A 20,509-nucleotide genomic window follows, 5' to 3' on the forward strand; every position below is an offset into this window, starting at 1 on the left:
GTTTGGCTGCGGAGGTGGGACTGGAGGTGGGCGAGGCCACAATGTTCTTCTACTGACCATCATGCCGATTTGCCAGCATGTTCCCACTTCCAGGCCAATTTGGACCAGGCTGCTCTGGGGGATAACAGCTACCCGGCTGCAAGTGGCAGGTAGCCATTTGAGCTAATTAAAGTGCCAGTTAAGGTCACTCTCCCCATAACCTGACCGATGAATGAATGCAGGGGGCCAGCACTCCATCATGCAATTTGCCCCCCCCCCCCCCCCCCCACAATGACGATCTGGCAGCTCTGGCCACTTTTTATTTTACCTTTTTGAAGTTTCTTCAGAGGGTGCCTCAAGATGGAGGCGCCCTCTCTTTCTGTTGCCTATGCCGGCAGCGCTCACCTCTGATGGTGGGGCTGCCAATCATTCAGTGCAGGAGGGCCTCTCATTGCCCTCCAGCCTTGGTAGCCCATCCGCTGTCCTTGATTGGATGGCAAGCATGCCATCTGTTCACACATTGGCCACCTACTTGTAAGGAAGCATGTAATGATTGACCAAAAATGACTCTAAACTTATGACGGAACTGCAATTTAATCTTTGCTTTGTTCACATCATTTGTAGGTGTTTATACATCTTTCTTATGCAATCATTTAGCGAATAGATGTGAGGAGAGAACTTCACTGACAAACTTTGCAAATTTAGCACTAGTCAAAACTAACTATGAAATGTTATGTACAATAACAAGTGTTCAAAATATCTTGATCTAAATTTAACAGATATTAAGTATGAAGTTAAAAAAATATCAAGTGCCGGTGCAGTGCGGGTTCGGGACCTGGAAATACTCCCAACATTGGGGTCCCGACCCCAGAACGAAAATCTTGTCCAATGGGTCAACTTCTGGCTGAAGACTTGGAGCCCAATTCTGTCAAGGTCAAGCAAACTTCAATTTCTTTGTGCCTGCATTCTTCTAGACAGCAACAAGTGACTTTTGCCACATTAATCAGGTAGCTGCTCATCCCTGCATAAGGAGGTCATTGATGCTTTATTCAGGAAGGCTTCCCAATAGAACCAAGCAAAGAGAGAATTATCCAATTCCACAGACTACCAAGGTTCCTGCAGATGCAAGGAACAATTGTCATATGACAACAATTTTATGAATGCCCACAGTTGGCAAGGAAATGGCAGCTAATTCTCCACAGTAAGTGTTTGAATGGTCATCATGGCTATCCTCTTCCTGATGTGAAACACAGAAAAGTTTATTTAGCTGCATATAATGGCATTCCCCCTTTAAGAAATAGTTGCCCAGTGTAAGGATGTTGCAGTACTTCAGAAGACACAAAAAGATGAAACTCCCTATGATGAGCATTTCTCAGCTTTCAGCAAATTTCTGCTACAAACTTAACACGAATCTTGACCACTCCCTTATGTTCTCCTGTCTACATATCCACAAACTGCAGTATCTTCTCTTCTTGTACACTTCAGATTTTTTGTATTGCTACTGCTCCACCTGTGTTTTTCTTTGCCACTGGTTGTAAGCCATCTTTTCCTTTGCATGGGGAGATGCGAATGGCATGTGAGTACCATAGACGCTTTCTCCCAAATAAATGCCTGCATGCTATGATGATGAAATTTGAAGATGCATTTTCCCTTTAAATTACCTTGAAGAGTAGTTATAGCCCTTGTGGTAAGCAATGTGAGTTGGCAGGGTGATCTTGAATAAAGGTGTTTGCAGAGTTTGTCCTTTGCGTAAGTAAATTCTGGTGATACCCAGATGAGAGTTAAGGATGTGAGCAAAAGCTGTCTGAATGATAAAGAGCATGTATTGGCAAGAATATCTACACTGAGCTACTCTTGCGATGTTACTAAACCTCTGTTGGCACTGGGTGGCAGTTCTTAAGGTGGTGGAGCTAGCACTGGCTCCCTCCAAACAGCCTGTACCACCCTCTTATGGCGCTTCCTACAATTAGTGCTAAACAATCTTGCTCTTCTGGCCCTGAGTTCTGTCAAAAAGACCTTCATGAATATATCTGAGAACTCACAAATCCTTTGAACTGCTAAGATCCCTGGGCTGGATTTCTAAATCCCGCTGGAGCAGGTGCATGCGTGATTTGAAGATAGTGTTCTCGGAGGTCGGCACGGGTCCCACCGCCTCCAGGACATGAAGCTATTTTCAAAAGGACACCAAGCAGGAGAGAATAGTAACCCCGCCAGCCTCCAATTAATTGCCTATTAAGCTCATTGTGGAGCTCTCAAACAGGCTTGCCAGCAGCAGTTTGGGATTTTGAAAGGAAGAGCACGGAGAGAACACCATGCTGGACCATGACAGGATTTAGAAGATATGAACAACGCGAGGGCCATGAGGGCTATTGAAAGGGTTGATAACATGATGCAGAGGCACAAAATAAAGCTCAGCTGCTCCAAAAGTGCCATAAATAGCCAATGCTGGAGTTGTATTACTTGCTTTTCTCAAGTGGTGAGCGATAGGAATCTGGAGAGGGACATGAGCCCGCTGGCATCATTGGGGCTCCTGGGGTTGGCAGGGGAAGGCCTGGTGAATGCACAAAGCCCAGCTGAGGGAGTTCAGATGGGAATAAGCTACTCTGACATTGGAGAGAGCAGCCAGGAAGAGCTTCAGCAGATGCAACCTTCTGGACAACTGCCACCGTTACCACCACCCCCCCACTCCTCTGCTCTCCCACTGTGCCACTATGGGGGGCTGCAAGGGAAAGAAGGCATTACCCTCGACATTGGGTCTACTGCCAAGAGTCAGCTACCTATTAATGGCAGAGCGCAAGTGCCCTAGTAGGCTGTGCCTATCCAGGCAGATGGTGATGTTCTTGGGACTAAGATTCAGCCAGAGTTAGTAAGAGACACTGAACTGCTGCATGCTGTTAGAAACATGGATTACTTTATGGTGTTTTTCCGGCTGCAGTTGCTGACAATGCAACCACTAGGTGACACAGTATTAGCATGTGCGCAAATGCAGTCTCATCCATGGAAACGTCACTGTCTGTGACATCTCAGGCAACTGCCAGTAATAAAGATGACGCTGCTCAATTTGTCACAAAAAAAATTAAACCCAAATCCTCTCAATGGCTGCGATCGCTGCTTCCATCCCACTCGCAACAGTACCCAGCTCTCTCCTACCATCACGCTTCTCTTCGCCGCTCCCTCCCGCGCCCGTCTGCTCGCTCCCCACCACGCCGCTGCCTTCCCTCAGCCATTCGCTCCCGCCCTCACTGCTTCCCCCCCGCCCCTCGGCAGCTCACTTCCCACTTCCCCACACCCACAGCCGCTCGCTCCAGGCCTTGCCGCTTCCATCCTCTTAACTACTTGCTCCCACGTCGCCCCATCACCTCTCGGCCACTCGCTCCCCACCTTGCCGCTTCGGGAGGCTCGTTCCCCACTTCTTTGGGCGGTGCGGCAGGGAGCAATAGGCCGAGGGGGGGAAGCGATGAGGCCAGGAAGGAGTGGTTGAAGGAAGGCAGCAGCAAGGCAGGGAGTGAGCTGCCAAGGGGCGAAGTAGCGAGGGTAGAAGTGAGTGGCTGAGGCAAGGCAGCGGCAAGGGCGGGAACAAGTAGCTGAGGGAAGGCAGCGGTGAGGCAGGGGGGAAGCGGCGAGGGCGGGAGCGAATGGATTAGGGGGGTAAGCGACGAGGCGGGAAGCAAGCTGCTCAGGGAAGGCAGCAGCGAAGTGGGGAGTGAGCAACGAGGGGGAAGCAGTGAGGGTGGGAGCAAGTGGCTGTGGGAAGGCAGCGGTGAAGCAGGATGGAGCGGGAAATTGAAAGCAGCGATTGAAGTGGGGTTGGCGGGAAGGAGCGGGTTATTGTTAGGGGGAATGGACCCAGTGATCGTGGATATTGAGGGGTGACGACGTCATTGCATGGTGACATCTGCGCGCCCATTCATACTGGCAAGCTGGCAAATGTTCGCACGCACTGATGACATCCGTGATCGCTCTGCGCATGCTCTGCTTTGTCAGGAGCCATTATGTTCCAAACTCCATCTGCTGGTATCTGTGTATGGTAGCCCCAAGCGGACAAAATTCACAATGCAAATTTCAAGACACTGCATCCCTCCCCTTCTGAGTAGATGGTTTGTTTCCACAAATTTACACAATAAACTTAAATAGTTCACTTTGTAATATGGTCACTTAGATATATTGAACGTTTCTCTCACAAGTAGGATATCGTCCAACATTAGATGTAGTCTCAGTTGACGCATGGTCTTCATCTGAGATGTCGATGTCAGAATCGGATTCAATGCTTACAAATGGTGTTTTCAGTGCTTTGAAGAATGACACATTTCTTCTGATGATTTGTGAACCGCACTTAGCAATGATCACTGATCCTTTTGTGTTGGGCACAACAATGGTTGGATATCATATGGTGGGTTGTTTGCTTTCCAACATGACTTATCACATTTCACAAGTATTTCATCACCTGACTTTAATGGTGTAGCTCTAAATTTCCTGTTTCGCTCTGCATTTGCTTTCATTTCACAGAATCACAGAATCGCAGAATAATACAGTGCAGAAGAGCCCTTTGGCCCATTGAGTCTGCACCGATGCATTAAAGACACCTGACCTGTCTATCTAATCCCATTTGCCAGCACTTAGCCCATAGCCTTGAATGTTATGATGTGCCAAATGCTCATCCAGGTACTTTTTAAAGGATGTGAGGCAATCTGCCTCTACCACCCTTCCAGGCAGGGCATTCCAGACCGTCACCACCCTCTGGGTAAAAAAGTTCTTCCTCAAATCCCCCTTAAACCTCCCCCCCCTCACCTTAAACTTGTGACCCCTCGTAACTGGCCCTTCAACTAAGGGGAACAGCTGCTCCCTATCCATCCTGTCCGTGCCCCTCATAATCTGTACACCTCAATCAGGTCACCCCTCAGTCTTCTCTGCTCCAGCGAAAACAAACCAAGCCTATCCAACCTCTCTTCATAGCTTAAATGTTCCATCCCAGGCAACATCCTGGTGAATCGCCTCTGCACCCCCTCATTTCCTTCTGTTTTCGATCACATTCATGTATATGTTGATCATTTGCTGTGCAGGGTAGCTCAGGAAGATGTGTATGCATAGCATGTGGAAAGATGAGTGTAGCTGGAGGTTTTCCAGTCGTTGAGTGAGGAGTCACTCTGTAATTATGCAGAAAGTGACATAGCTTTTGCTCCCACAACTTGCTTTTAGCTGTAGCTGTGTGTATCACCTTTTTCAAGGTACAGATAAATTTCTCAACTTCTCCATTAATTCTTGGCCAATGGGGTTTCATTTCGATGACTGAAACCCAGGTAGGTCACAAATTTATTGAACCCGTCATTGCTGATTGGGAGTCCAATGTCACTTCTCACCGTTTGAGGGATTCCAAACAAGGCGAAAATCTGGTCAGGCTTTGGGATGACTGCTTTCATTGAGAAGTTGACATAACTAATTTCACGTTTGGGAATCTGCTGTAGGAATCAGTGACAACAAGCAGGTATTCATCAGTGGTCAAATCTACAAAATCAACGCTAACGTCAATCCATGGTCCTGGAGATAGTTCAGACATCTTGAGAGGATCATGAGGATTTGACATTGTCGTTGCTTGACATGTCAAACACTGATTGACTTTGTGCTCTACCATGTGGTCAATACCTGAGAACCATACCTTTTCCCTAAGGAGTTGTTTGGTCTTCACTATTCCCTGGTGTCCTTCATGTGCTATATCAACAACACATTCCCTCAATGAGTGTGGAATGACAATACAGTTCCATAATACAAGATCAGATGTAGTTGTAACTGTGAGTTCATTTCAAATCTTGTAGTGTGTGAGCAGTTTCATTTGTAGATGCTTTCTCGATTACTTCTTTCCAGTTTCGTGATTCCATGGTCATCATACATAGTTGCAATGCCACATCTTGTTTTGTTGCCGCTTTGATATCAGCTAGTTTTAGCAACTTTGGCACTGCATTTAGGATAACATTGTTAAGATGTTACTTGGCAACCTTTTCCTCACGACTAGTAGGACTGACTGTCGGCAGCAGATGTTGTGAAAGGTAGCCCGCTGGGTTGAGCTTGCTTAACTGATACTCAACATGGAACTCGTGCTCTTGTAGTTTGAGTATACAACACTCTATTTGAGTGGGTGGTTTGTTATGTGGATTGTTGAACAATCTCACTAGTGGTCTTTGATTGGTTATTACTTCAAACTCATTCCATACAAATGAAGATGAAAGTGTAAGATACCCTATATGATTAAGAGTGCTTCTCTCTCTGTTTGCAAATAACGTTGCTCTATGGGTGTTAGCGATCTGCTTGCCATTGCAGTAATTGATTGGTTACCTGTCTTGTCTTTCTGCACGAGAACTGTACCTAAGCCAACTGGGCTTGCATCCACAACTAGCTGGGTGGTTTTCTCAAAGTCGAAACAGGCATTTGTGCAACTTGCTGACAATTGTCTTTTGATCTGGTGTGCCACCTGTTTGTGTAATTTAGTCCATTATCACTTGGTGGTCTCTTTTGTCAGATCACGAAGGGGGCCAGATAATATAGCGATATCAGGAATGAGGCGACTACAATATGTGATGAGTCCTAGCAGACTCCAAACTTCCTGCACATTTGTAGAATATGCAGCATTAGCAATGGCTTCAACTTTCTGTGGATCCGGTGATACACATGACTGAAGAATTCAATTCTGTTTTCATTGAACAAGCACTTGTCTTTGCTCAACTTAAGGTCTCTGAGATGTTGTAGGCATGCATGTAGGCATGTCTCAAGTTCACTTTCAGTGCGACCATAGGTGAGAATGTCATCATTGATGTTCAGCGTGCCTTCAAGTCGTTGAAGCGCAGACTGAATCAATTGCTGATATATCTCAGCTGCTGAGTTGACTCCAAAGTTGAGCCTCTTGTATCGAAAAAGTCCAATGTGAGTCGAAAATACAATAAGATATCTTGATTGTTCTGCAAGCTCGATTTGAGGTCGAGCATTGAGGTCAAGTTTAGCAAAGTGTTTGGCACCATTCACTTTCTCTATATCAAAACTTGGAAGTATTGTGAACTGTGGGGAGGACAGTCACAGAATCGTTACAGTGCAGAAGGAAGCCATTCGTGTCCACACTGGCTCTCTGAAAGAGCAGTTCCCTAAGTTCCATTCCCCTACCTTCTCCACATAACCCCACACATTCTTCCTTTTCATTTAACTGTCTAATTCGCTTTTGAAAGCTTCAGTTGAACCTGCCTGACAGTGATCGACTTAAAAGGACATAGATGGGTTGGTGGAATTGGCAGACAAGTGGCTGATGAAATTTAGTGCAGGAAAGTGTGAATTGAACACTTTGGTAATATTGACGGGTACATGACATTTAGGAAAGACAGGAGGCTAGGAAAAGGTGGAAGGGTGGCTCTGTTAATTAATTATGGTATTAGTGTAATAGAGAGGGATGACCTAAGTTCAGGAGATCAGGGCGTACAAGAAATTTGGGTCAAGATGATAAATGATAAAGGCAAGAACTCACTTGTGGGAGTGGTGTAAAGGCCCCCCAACAGTAACCATATGGTAGGACGGGCTATAAAGGATTGTCGGTGTCCAGTGTCTTTCTCTTTGTACGACTTGGTTTGGTGATCACAGATTCTAATCCGGTTCTCGCTCTTGGGTTTCTTAACAACTTGTATGGGTGAGATCCAAGGGGTACACTCATCACCACATTCCTCAATAATATCAAGTCAAGTAGGCATTGAAGTTCCTTCTCTATCTGCTCGCTGACATGAAATGGTATTCATAGAAATCACATATGTGATTGCAATCATGTGCAGATCTACTGCTTTGGCTCACTCAGGAAATTAAGGAGAGTATTAGACTAAAAGAAGAGACTTACAATTTTGCAAAAAATAGTAGCAAGTCTGAGGGTTGGGAATGTTTTAGAAACCAGCAAAGGGCCACCAAAAAGTTGATAAAAAAGAGAAAAAATAGAATGAGAGTAAACTAGCCAACAATATATAAACAGATTGTAAGAGCATTTATAAGTACATAAAAGGAAGAGAGTAACTAAAGTAGACGTTGGTCCCTTAAAGGCAGAGACAGGAGAAATCATCATGGGGAATGAGGAAATGGCAGAAGCATTGAACAAATATTTTGTGTCTGGCTTCACAGTAGAAGACACAAGTTCCATACCAGAAATAAGTAGTAACCTAGGGGCTAAAAAGAGTGAGGAAATTAAGGATATTGATATCAGCCGAGAAAAAGTATTGGAGAAACTTGAGGGACTAAAATCTGACAAGTTCCAGATGGCCTACATCCTAGGGTTCTAAAGGAGATAGCTGCAGAGATAGTGTATGCACTGGCTATAATTTTCCAGAATTCCTTAGATTCAGGAATGGTCCCGTCAGATTGGAAGTTGGCAACTGTTACACCAACTTTCAAGAAAGGAGGTAGAGAGAAAACAGGGAACTACAGGCCAGTTAGCCTAACATCAGTTGTTGGGAAGATGCTGGAAACTATTATTAAAGAAGTTTTAACATTGCACTTAGAAAAGTATAGTATGATTAGAACAAGTCAGCATGGCTTTACTAAAGGGAGATCCTGTTTGACAAATTTATGAGAGTTTTTGAGGATGTAACTAGTAGGGTAGATAAAGGGGAACCGGTAAATGTAGTATACCTGGATTTTCAAAAGGCATTCGATAAGGTGCCACATAAAAGATTCTTTTTCTTTCTTTTGGGCCTCCTTATCTCGAGAGACAATGGATACGGGCCTGGAGGTGGTCAGTGGTTTGTGAAGCAGCGCCTGGAGTGGCTATAAAGGCCAATTCTAGAGTGACAGACTCTTCCACAGGTGCTGCAGAGAAATTTGTTTGTCGGGACTGTTGCACAGTTGGCTCTCCCCTTGCGCCTCTGTCTTTTTTCCTGCCAACTACTAAGTCTCTTCGACTAGCCACACTTTAGCCCTGTCTTTATGGCTGCCCGCCAGCTCTGGCGAACGCTGGCAACTGACTCCCACGACTTGTGATCAATGTCACAGGATTTCATGTCTCGTTTGCAGACGTCTTTAAAGCGGAGACGTGGACGGCCGGTGGGTCTGATACCAGTGGCGAGCTCGCTGTACAATGTGTCTTTGGGGATCCTGCCATCTTCCATGCGGCTCACATGGCCAAGCCATCTCAAGCGCCGCTGACTCAGTAGTGTGTACAAGCTGGGGATGTTGGCCGCCTCGAGGACTTCTGTGTTGGAGATACGGTCCTGCCACCTGATGCCAAGTATTCTCCGAAGGCAGCGAAGATGGAATGAATTGAGACGTCGCTCTTGGCTGGCATACGTTGTCCAGGCCTCGCTGCCATAGAGCAAGGTACTGAGGACACAGGCCTGATACACTCGGACTTTTGTGTTCCGTGTCAGTGCGCCATTTTCCCACACTCTCTTGGCCAGTCTGGACATAGCAGTGGAAGCCTTACCCATGCGCTTGTTGATTTCTGCATCTAGAGACAGGTTACTGGTGATAGTTGAGCCTAGGTAGGTGAACTCTTGAACCACTTCCAGAGCGTGGTCGCCAATATTGATGGATGGAGCATTTCTGACGTCCTGCCCCATGATGTTCGTTTTCTTGAGGCTGATGGTTAGGCCAAATTCATTGCAGGCAGCCGCAAACCTGTCGATGAGACTCTGCAGGCACTCTTCAGTGTGAGATGTTAAAGCAGCATCGTCAGCAAAGTGGAGTTCCCTGATGAGGACTTTCCGTACTTTGGACTTCGCTCTTAGACGGGCAAGGTTGAACAACCTGCCCCCTGATCTTGTGTGGAGGAAAATTCCTTCTTCAGAGGACTTGAACGCATGTGAAAGCAGCAGGGAGAAGAAAATCCCAAAAAGTGTGGGTGCGAGAACACAGCCCTGTTTCACGCCACTCAGGATAGGAAAGGGCTCTGATGAGGAGCCACCATGTTCAATTGTGCCTTTCATATTGTCATGGAATGAGGTGATGATACTTAGTAGCTTTGGTGGACATCCGATCTTTTCTAGTAGTCTGAAGAGACCACGTCTGCTGACGAGGTCAAAGGCTTTGAGATCAATGAAAGCAATGTAGAGGGGCATCTGTTGTTCACGGCATTTCTCCTGTATCTGACGAAGGGAGAACAGCATGTCAACGGTCGATCTCTCTGCACGAAAGCCACACTGTGCCTCAGGGTAGACGCGCTCGGCCAGCTTCTGGAGCCTGTTCAGCGCAACTCGAGCAAAGACTTTCCCCACTATGCTGAGCAGGGAGATTCCACGGTAGTTGTTGCAGTCACCGCGATCACCTTTGTTTTTATAGAGGGTGATGATATTGGCATCGCGCATGTCCTGTGGTACTGCTCCCTCGTCCCAGCACAGGCAAAGCAGTTCATGTAGTGTTGAGAGTATAGCAGGCTTGGCACTCTTGATTATTTCAGGGGTAATGCTGTCCTTCCCGGGGCTTTTCCGCTGGCTAGAGAATCAATGGCATCACTGAGTTCCGATTTGGTTGGCTGTATGATAAGGGCTCCTGGTGTTCAGGGTAATATATTAGCATTGATGGAGGATTGGTTAACAGACAGGAAGCAGAGAGTGGGCATAAATGGGGCATTTTCAAGTTGGCAGGTAGTGCCACAAGGGTCAGTGCTGGGGCCTTAGCTATTTACACTCTATATTAATGACTTGGATGAAGAGACAGAGAGTAATGTATCTAAGTTTGCTGATACAAAAGTCGGTGGAAAGATAAACTGTGGGGAGGACATAGAGAGGCTGCAAAGAGATATAGACAGGTTAAGTGAGTGGATATCAAGATGGCAAATGGAGTATAATGTAGGGAAGTGTGAAGTTGTTCACGTTGGTCATAAACTTAGAAAAGCAGGATATTTTTTAAAAGGTGTGAAACTGGAAAGCGTTGATGTTCAGAGAGACTTGGGGGTACTCGTACAAGAAACGCACAAAGTTAACATGCGGGTGCAGCAGGCTATTAGAAAGGCAAATGGAATGTTGGCCTTTATTGCAAAGGGATTGGAGTACAGGAATAAAGAAGTCTTACTAAAATTGTACAGGGCTTTGTGAGACCTGGAATACTGTGTGCAGTTTTGGTGTCCACATTTAAGAAAAGATATACTTGCACTGGAGGCAGTGTAGCGAAGATTTACTAAATTGGTCCCTGGGATGGGGGGGGTTGTCCCATGATGAAAGGCTGAATAAATTGGGTCTATATTCTCTGGAGTTTAGAAGAATGAGAGGCAATCTAATTGAGACATACAAGATTCTGAAAGGGCTTGATAGGGTTAGAGCTGAGATATTGTTCCTGCTGGTCAGGGAATCTAGATGATGGAGACACAGTCTCTGGATAATTGGCCGATCATTCAGGACTGAGATGAGGAGAAATTACTACACTCAAAGGGTTGTGAATTTTTTGGAATTCTCTACCCCACAGGGTTGTGGATGCTCCATCATTGAATACATTTAACACTGGGATAGATAGATTTTTGGTCTCATGGGCAATCAAGGGACATGGGGAGGGGGCAGGAAAGTGGAATTGAAGCCCAAATCAGCCATGATCGTATTGAATGGTGGAGCAGGCTCGATGGGCCATATGGTCTACTTCTGTTCCTGTGTCTTGTGTTCTTATGCTGTGTGACAACTGATAAGTGTTTCACATTCTCCAGATGTGACATAGAATACAACATTTGTTCTAGTGTCTTTGAATGAGACCAGCATTTCAAAAGTCCTGAGAACTTTTAGCAGTTCATCACTGTTGTAAGGGAAAACTTTCGTATTTCCTAGTTTGCACTGAGTGGGGCAATCCTGAAGTTGGTTGAATGTTTTGTCTTCCATGACATTGACAGATGCTCCTGTGTCGGTAAGAGCATCTACCTTTAAGCAGCCAATGGTCACAGCCACACATGGCTGTTTGTTGTATCTGAGAGAGACCACAAAAGTATATCCAGGATCATCCACCTCTACATTGGCTACATTCTGTCGTCCTTTTGCTGTGGAATACATAGGTGGCACCCTTCTGTTGGTATTGGTCTTAGTAGTTGACTTTGCTGATGAGCAACAAACACGAGCAAAGTGATTGAGTTTTCCACCAGCCTTACACTGTTTAACAGTAGCAGGACACTGGGTAAGCATCGCCACAGTGGAAACATTCTTTGGACAAGTCACAACTCTGTTTGTGAGATGGCTGTTGTTACTTTGCAGGTGATTTCCTGGTACATAAGCGATGAATAATGTTCACAGGAGTTGAACTTGGAGAGTGGTAGTCACAGTTGGCAGCCTCAACTTCAGTAGCTCTGGACTCTGAGACCAATAGTGATCTTGCTAACTCCAACAGCTTTCTGTCTTTCTCAAGTGCTTTTTGGCAGAGTTGACTTGAGAGACAGCCTTCGATTATTTGTGTTTTGATTTCCCGTTCAACATGTTCAACATCACCAAAGTCACATTTGGTTGCTAGTTGCCTCAATTGCATGCAATATTGGTTAATTGTCTCATTTTGTTTCTTGCTTAGTGCCTTGGAAGACAATTGTTTCATATATGGTATTTTTCTTGGGTGTGAAGTAGGTTGATAGTGCATATTTTGCTGAATCGTAATCATTTTGCTCAGATGTAAGTGTCCGAAAGATATCCTCCAATTCTTCACCTTCATAGAAGAAAAGTAGAGCCTTTTTTCTTTTGCTATCTGTGATTGTAAAACTTGCAATGGCGCCTTCAAAACGTCGCAGCCACTTTTGCCAACATGGGAATACAGATGATAGCTCTGAATGCACATCAAAAGGTGGTAGATTGGGCTAGACAATACCATATTGATCAGCAACACTGTAATAATGTGTGATCAGAATCTGTGATTGTGTTGCTTTCAGAGAAAACTTCTCTATAAAAACTGAGATTTTTATTTTGATTGGATGGTTATTTTGGAGAGATCAGTGTATGTGTACACAGCTATAAGTCTCCAACTTAAAATACTCTCTGCAGAAAGTAGACAAAAGTTTCATACCTAAAAGCAATATTTTTTTTTTCCCAATCCATTTCCTATTTTCCCCCAACCTCGTCACCAATGTGATGTTCTTGGAATTAAGATTCAGCCAGAGTTAGTAAGAGACACTGAACTGCTGCATAGGGCGGCGCAGTGGTTAGCACCGCAGCCTCACAGCTCCAGGGACCCGGGTTCAATTCTGGGTACTGCCTGTGCGGAGTTTGCAAGTTCTTCCTGTGACCGCGTGGGTTTTCGCCGTGTCCTCCGGTTTCCTCCCACAGCCAAAGACTTGCAGGTGATAGGTAAATTGGCCATTATAAATTGCCCCTAGTGTAGGTAGATGGTAGGGAATATGGGATTACTGTAGGATTAGTATAAATGGGTGGTTGTTCGTCGGCACAGACTCGGTGGGCCGAAGGGCCTGTTTCAGTGCTGTATCTCTAAACAAATAAATAAAAAATAAATGCTGTTAGAAACATGAGGGATGGATTTTATGCTCTCCCTTGCAATGAATTTGGAGGTGGGGAAAGCATTTAATTGGGTGGGGTGGTGGCAAGTGGGGACCCTGCCACCTTCCCGCTGCCATCCAATTAAGTCCATGGAGGTAAGGCAGGGGGTGGGTTTACTAATTCAAAGGCACTTAGTGCCTGGTTGAGGGACCCTGCATCAGGAAAGGTGGCAAGGGTGAGTGGGGCGGGTGGGGGGGGTGGGGGCGCTGAGAGCCAATCCCAGCTTTTGCTGCTGACCCCTTCTCCCCCCACCCCCCCCCCCACCCAACCACAATCCCCACCCTCCTGATCCTGACCCTGAAAAACCCCTCCCGCCATGATTCATTGGTGGCCTGGGTCCCTCGATGTGCCTAAGCTTTGGGTAGGTGCATTACTGCCTCCATGGTAGCGCTGCTCAGTAAATGAGTTGCCAGCCTCTTATTGGCTGGCAACTCTCAGCAGGTAGGACTTCCATCACCGGGGTCCTTAATCGAGCAGAAGTTCTACCACTGTCCACTTAAGTTTTTTTATTCGTTTATGGGGATGTGGGCGCCGCTGACCAGGCCAGCATTTATTGCCCATCCCTAACTGCTCATGAGAAGGTGGTGGTGAGATGCCTTCTTGAACCACTGCAGTCCATGTTGTGTAGGTACACCCACAGTGCTGTTAGGAAGGGAGTTTCAGGATTTTGACCCAGCGACCGCGAAGGAACGGCACTATAGTTCCATGTCAGGATGGTGTGTGGCTTGGAGGGGAACTTGCAGGTGGTGCTGTTCCCATGCATCTGCTGCCTTTGTCCTTCTAGGTAGTAGAGATTGTGGGTTTGGAAGGTGCTGTTGAAGGAGCCTTGGTGCGTTGCTGCAGTGTATCTTTTAGATGGTACACACTGCTGCCACTGTGTGTTGGTTGTGGAAGGAGTGCAATCAAGCGGGCTGCATTGTCCTGGATGGTGTCAAGCTTCTGGAGTGTTGTTGGAGCTGCACACATCCAAGTAAGTGGAGAGTATTCCATCACACACCTGACTTGTGCCTGTAGATGGTAGACAGTCTTTGGGGAATCAGGAGGTGAGTTACTCACTGCAGGATTCCTAGCCTCTGATCTGTTCTTGGAGCCATGGTATTTATATGGCTACTCCAGTTCAGTTTCTGGTCAATGGTAACCCCAAGGATGTTGATAGTGGGGGATTCAGCAATGGTATTGAATGTCAAGGGGAGATAGTTAGATTCTCTCTTGTTGGAAATGGTCATTGTCTGGCACGTGTGTGGTGTGACTGTTACTTGCCACTTATCAGCCCAAGCCTGGATATTGTCCTACATGGACTGCTTCAGTATCTGAAGAGTCACGAATGGTGCTGAACATTGTGCAATCATCAGCGAACGTCCCCACTTCTGACCTTATGATTGAAGGAAGGTCATTGATGAAGCAGCTGAAGATGATAGGGCCTAGGACACTATCCTGAGGAATTCCTGCGGTGATGCCCTGGAGCTGAGATGATTGACCTCCAACAACCACAACCATCTTCTTTTGTGCTAATTGGCATGTAATGTGGTGGACCTTCCCCAAAGGACGTGACGCAGGGCTCTCGCCAGCTCTTCAGCCGGTGGCCGAGTCCCCCATTGCCTACATACAATCCTCCCCATGGATTCCTTTATTGTGCTTTCTTTTCCCAACTCCCTCTCCTGGTATCTGTATGTATGGTAGCCTCAAGTGGACAAAATGCACAATGCAATTTTCAAAACACAAGGACTCCCACATTTCTCTTGCAGACTGGAAGAGAATCTGCATGAAGGCATTGCTAAATCATCAGACCACCGATGTATTGCATCATACATGGTCCCAGTTCCATCAGGCTCTGTTCTGACAGTTGGAAGTCCTGGTGCAACAGGGTCCTGGAGTTGCAATCTCAAGAAAGAGCAGCTGCAGTAGTCTTGTAGAGGGTTCCAGTAGCCTCAGGAAACAGCAGCTACAGTAGTGTTCAGTAGTGTTGTGGGGTGGGGGGGGTGGCGGTGGGTGGCTGCTGAGTGCAGTTGGTGGTGGTTCAGCAATTCAAAGTACCATCAAAAGGCTCCAGCAGCACTCCAGCTTCACTGCCTCACTGAAAGGCAGCATTACAAGCAGGGCTGACAGCATTTTGAAAATGGTGCCAGCTACTGCTGAGGGGTCAGCTGACAACACAATCTGTGCCTCGGAGCCCGCTCCCATCATTTAATTGGATGGGCTTCGCACCTCCATTATTGTAATTAGCTGCCCACCTCGTGATTGCGGTGTCCCGCTGCACACGTGACAAGCGGAGATGGCGTCCACCGCCGGGATCTGCGACAGGGTCACTAGATTCAGCCCATTGTGTGTGAATTAGAGCAGGTGAGGATGCAAGCCACAGCAAATTGAATGAGTTGCAGCTTGTGGATAATAATTTAAATAGGGAGACCAGTGATGAAGATTGGGTGTTGGTGAGAGAAAGTTGTTTTGGTAAGGGAGCAGATATTGTCAGGGGAAACTGAATTCAGCGTCAACCAGGATGCCAATGTTCCATACCTCTTGATTCGGTTTGAAATGACAGCTGGGCAATTGACACACTTGGGGCTTTTAATACATTTTAAAACCAGCATCCTGTAGAATTATTTCTCTCTCACATCGACCTTGACCAGAATAAATTTGAAACAATTAGGTGTGTAATTAATTTAGATCCATTTAAAAGCAGCTTTATTAGATTTGGTGCAATCTGCCTTGATGAACAGCTACTAAAGGCCAGTTTTTATTTTCAGTTATCAACCTTTTTAATTACTTTTTTGCAGCAAATGTACATTTTCAGCACACAGCAGAGCTGATACAACACCTGGTGAAAACCGAAAGAAACTACACTCTACAGGTATTTAATTTATAATTAATATATATTTGTACTGCCAGTGCAACAAATCTCGAGGTTGAGCTAACTGAATAAATTAATGCTTTTGAGCATTGCTTTGAATCATTAACTTATTCCCCTTGAAATCCTGATGGAAATCCATTTCATGCTGTCACCTCATTTTGTTTCAGTTTTGGAATAAGAACCAAATTATGAATGTCTGACAATGGTATCAGGTTTTAAAGCCTGCTACGGTAATGGCAATAGATGGCACTGTCTGTGACTGGTCAATACTGAGTGCCAGGCAGCAGTTAACCAACCTGGCCAAGTCCAGAAAGTGCCAATGGCCTCGGGCGGATGAGCACCTGGAGGAGGGTATTGGAACCATTGATGGAAATGCCATTAAAAGGAAGATAGATTAATCCCTAAATTAGCCAACAGTGTTCACATTCTGCAAGCAATTATGCAGCTTCAGTATATAGCAAGTCAGTGAAAGAGTATCTGAACTCTGGGGATAGTCTAGCAAGATAATGATGTCTGACAGTTGAATTAGACAGCCTGTCCCTAGTTTCCAGTGGCTAGAAGCCATAGCACAAAATAGGTCTCATAATTTACTGCTAATTTAGTCTTGCTTAAAAATGCCATCACAACAAGAGTTCAAAAAACCTGAAATATTAAACTGGTCCTATAGGGAGCATTCTTCTATGTTTTGATTGAAGCAGGAAAGTTAAGCGGATGGTAAGAGCAGCTCTGATACAGTCTCTCAAGACTTCTCAACCCCTTACACACAAGACAAAGTGGGCTTTGACCTGTCGGCTACCAAGCCAGGCAAAGCAGCAGGAGTCGATGGGATTCACCCAGAATTCCTGAAGAACCTCAGATCACAGGGAAGAAAGTGGCTAGCAAAGCTGTTTACCAACATCCATAGCACAGGCACCATTGCCAAGCCAGGCAAACCACTCAGTGACCCACATAGCTACCACTACATTTCCCTGCTCTCAATAACATGTAAGGTCCTGGAACGTCTCCTGCTAAACAGACAGAGTCCCATCCTGGAATCAGCGATGGCCCCCACCAAAAGACAAGTTTTCACACAGGCCTTAACTGCTTCGAGCAGATCCTGACACTGACCTCACATATTAAGGCTAGTTTTCAGAAAGGTCTGAAGACAGGAACCACCTTTGTTGACTTATCCTGTGCTTATGAAACAGTGTGGAACACAGGCATGCTGCTGAAACTCTCCAAAACCATCTGCCGTGTGAAAACCCTACAACTAATCAACTCCATGATCAGCAATCGACTGTTCATTGTACACCTTAGAGATCAAATCAGCCGCCCGTGCATAACCAACAATGGGCTCCCACTGGCCCTTTTCAACATATATACCAGTGACCTCCCTCCCACAAAGTTATAGCTCTTCAAATATGCTGATGACTTGGCCTTGGCTTTCCAAGCTAAAGAACATCAAGACATTGCAAAAACACTCACTGATGATCTATGTTCTCTGGAAGCATACTTCAGAAAATGGAGACTGCGATCAGATGCCACCAAAACTGCCGTTTCAGCCTTCCACTTGAACAACTGGAAGGCCAGAGAAGAACTTCACGTTCAGTTCTGTGGCTGATCACTCACACACAACCCAGCGCCAAAATACCTTGGCATCACTTTTGACCGTACATTGACTTACAGGCAACACCTCCAGACACCGGAGACAAGGTCAAGACGAGAGTGAATCTCATAAGGAAATTGCTAGGTACCACTTGGGGCATCAGAGCCAACACACTATGCACTGCTTCACTTGCTCTGGTCTACCCAACAGCTGAGTGCTGCTGCTGAACCTGGCTCAGGAGCCGCCACACAAACATGGTAGATATCCACCTCTGGGAAATCATGAGGATTATTTCTGGAATGTTGAGACCAACACAGCTCGAATGGCTTCCTGTGCTAACACACATTGAACCTCCTGATGTCTGCAGGGAAAACATTCTCCTCAAAGAACACCATCAGCTGACAGCTAACAAAGCACTCCCATTGATACGGGACCTCAAAACAAAACCCCACACACTCGCTTGAAATCTCGTAGCCCCTACTGGAACACACTCCACACCCTGCAAACCACTGACAGTCCCACCTCTCGATGGTGCACTTCCTGGTTGACTGGTAACATCACCAACCGCAACCTGGTAACTGACCTGAGTGGTGAAGTCCCAGGTTTCAGTCTCCCACAGAAAATCTGGACAACCCTCAACCATTTGAGGACGGGCCAGGCAACATGTGGCCACTTGCTGCACAAACAGCCCAAAATGTGACTGTGGCCATCCAAGTCAGACCATTGCCCACATATTGAACCCTTGCCCTGGTGGCATCATAACCATTCACACTGCATCAGCTGAAGTCGTTGAATGGATTTTTAACCTCGACATCGAACTATAGCTGCTTCCCCAGCTACACGAAAATATATATTAAAGCAAATGCAGAAAGAACTCTGCATTGCATTTATTTCATCTCTCAAATGTTTATTTATTGATGTACAAAACCAAGGATATGGCAGATAAAGAGCAACATTTCCAGTCCTCACCTTGTGTGGAGCACAAATGAGTTTCATTGGATAACTTTTGAAGGGCAATGTAATGCTTATACACTGGCTGGTGCTAATATTCCCTCATCAAATTAACAATTGTTGTTACCACTTACGGTAATTTATGTAATTATGATATATCTAAAACATGTTAAATTGACACAGTATTGTCTAAATAAGTATCAATAATTGTAATACCCATAAAATGTTCTGCTCAGTTCAAATAAATTGTTATGGTTAAATTTCACTAATATGTGCTTAAAATAACATTTCATCACATGTCTCACTAACATTTTATTTTATTTGAGACAGATTTATCCAGATGAAGGCCATTTTATTGCAGCTGAAAAAAGCAAGCGTCATATGTACAGTGCTATCCTGAACTTTTTCAGAGAGTGCCTCAAGCAAGAAATGCCTATATTACAGAAAGAACCAGAGGAGGATGAATAGAATCAGGAACTATTTAAAAGAAAAAAGGAAAGTAAACTCAAAATATTGAATAAAGACAAAGCTAATAGTCCGGAACGCTCAGAACCCAGCATTAAATACCACTGTTAGTGGAAGTGCAGAAGTACCAGGGCAGCTACAAGAAATCTACAGGAACAGCACATTAGAGATTATGAATCTGATGACTGGCAAAAAGGACTTGAAATTCATGTACCAGGTCCAAGATTATTTTCAAAGGAACAGTAAAACTGTTTTGGGAGTATAGCAACCTGTTAGTACAATTTTAAAAAACATCAGAATTCCAATTGTGCATATGTCACCTAAACCTACAGCTTTCTGCATGTGTGTTTTATTTGGCTTCACTGCTGTATACGTTAATACTTGTTGAGATATTAACAGACATTTAAAGTGCACACATTTATTTTCTTAATGTTTGTATTGTCACTTGCACAAAGATGATGGCATATATATTATGACGTGCATCCATTATGTCAGAAATCAGATATTGTGATTTGCAAATTTAAAACTATCCAGCTTCCCTCACATCCCATTATATTACATTAATAAACAGAATTTTTACAAGTCTTTTCAAAGGTAGACTGTGTTTGCAAAATATCTGTGGTATTGTCTTATCACAATTTATCATGTATCACACATTAGCTTAACTCCCCCTCACCATAAGAGAATCTTTCTTTTTCAAGATATACATTTTAATTTTGGATGACAATATGATGATTCACAATTTAGCAGAGATCAGGCATTCATCATCAGGCAATAAAAGCTCGGAAATGAGTCTTTTATTAGCAAATTGCCACAACCCCAAATAACACTCGGACTTGTGTGAATCTCTTCACTGCAATAAGGTTGTTGTAATTCAGGGTTACATTTACCACATCCTGTTTTATAATGCAAAACGTAATAAATCATTGTACTTTAATGGCCTCCTTCAATTTGATTTCCCCAAAGGGAAAAAAATATTCAGATACAAGACAATTCAATAACTCATGGTTAAAATCTCTTTTAGATTCCGTTAATTGATGCAACTTCCAGCATTCATTCTTCAGGCTGCAATTAGGTCCACACTCATGGAATTGCACACAATATACTGAACCAGGAAGCAGTATCATTGGAATGTATCTACCAGAAACTACACATTATGACTATAAACGTCAGCCTTGCCAGAGTGCTCTCACATGGAGCTGGATAAAAATAATTCCTGAGGAA

General features: G+C 44.9%; 1 protein-coding gene across 1 annotated transcript in view; it reads left to right on the forward strand.

Moving 5' to 3' along the window:
* LOC137371955 (inactive dipeptidyl peptidase 10-like) overlaps positions 1-19,824 on the forward strand; it is a 939,618-nt gene extending 919,794 nt beyond the window's left edge. Inside the window, exons 25-26 of the mRNA XM_068035118.1 lie at positions 16,211-16,284; positions 19,151-19,824. Coding sequence (XP_067891219.1) covers positions 16,211-16,284; positions 19,151-19,288 — 212 coding nt within the window. The 3' untranslated portion in view covers positions 19,289-19,824. The remainder of the gene's footprint in view (positions 1-16,210; positions 16,285-19,150) is intronic.
* Positions 19,825-20,509: the final 685 nt, after the last annotated feature.

This window comes from Heterodontus francisci, chromosome 7 (genome assembly GCF_036365525.1).
Source record: "Heterodontus francisci isolate sHetFra1 chromosome 7, sHetFra1.hap1, whole genome shotgun sequence".
Taxonomy (NCBI): Eukaryota; Metazoa; Chordata; class Chondrichthyes; order Heterodontiformes; family Heterodontidae; genus Heterodontus; species Heterodontus francisci.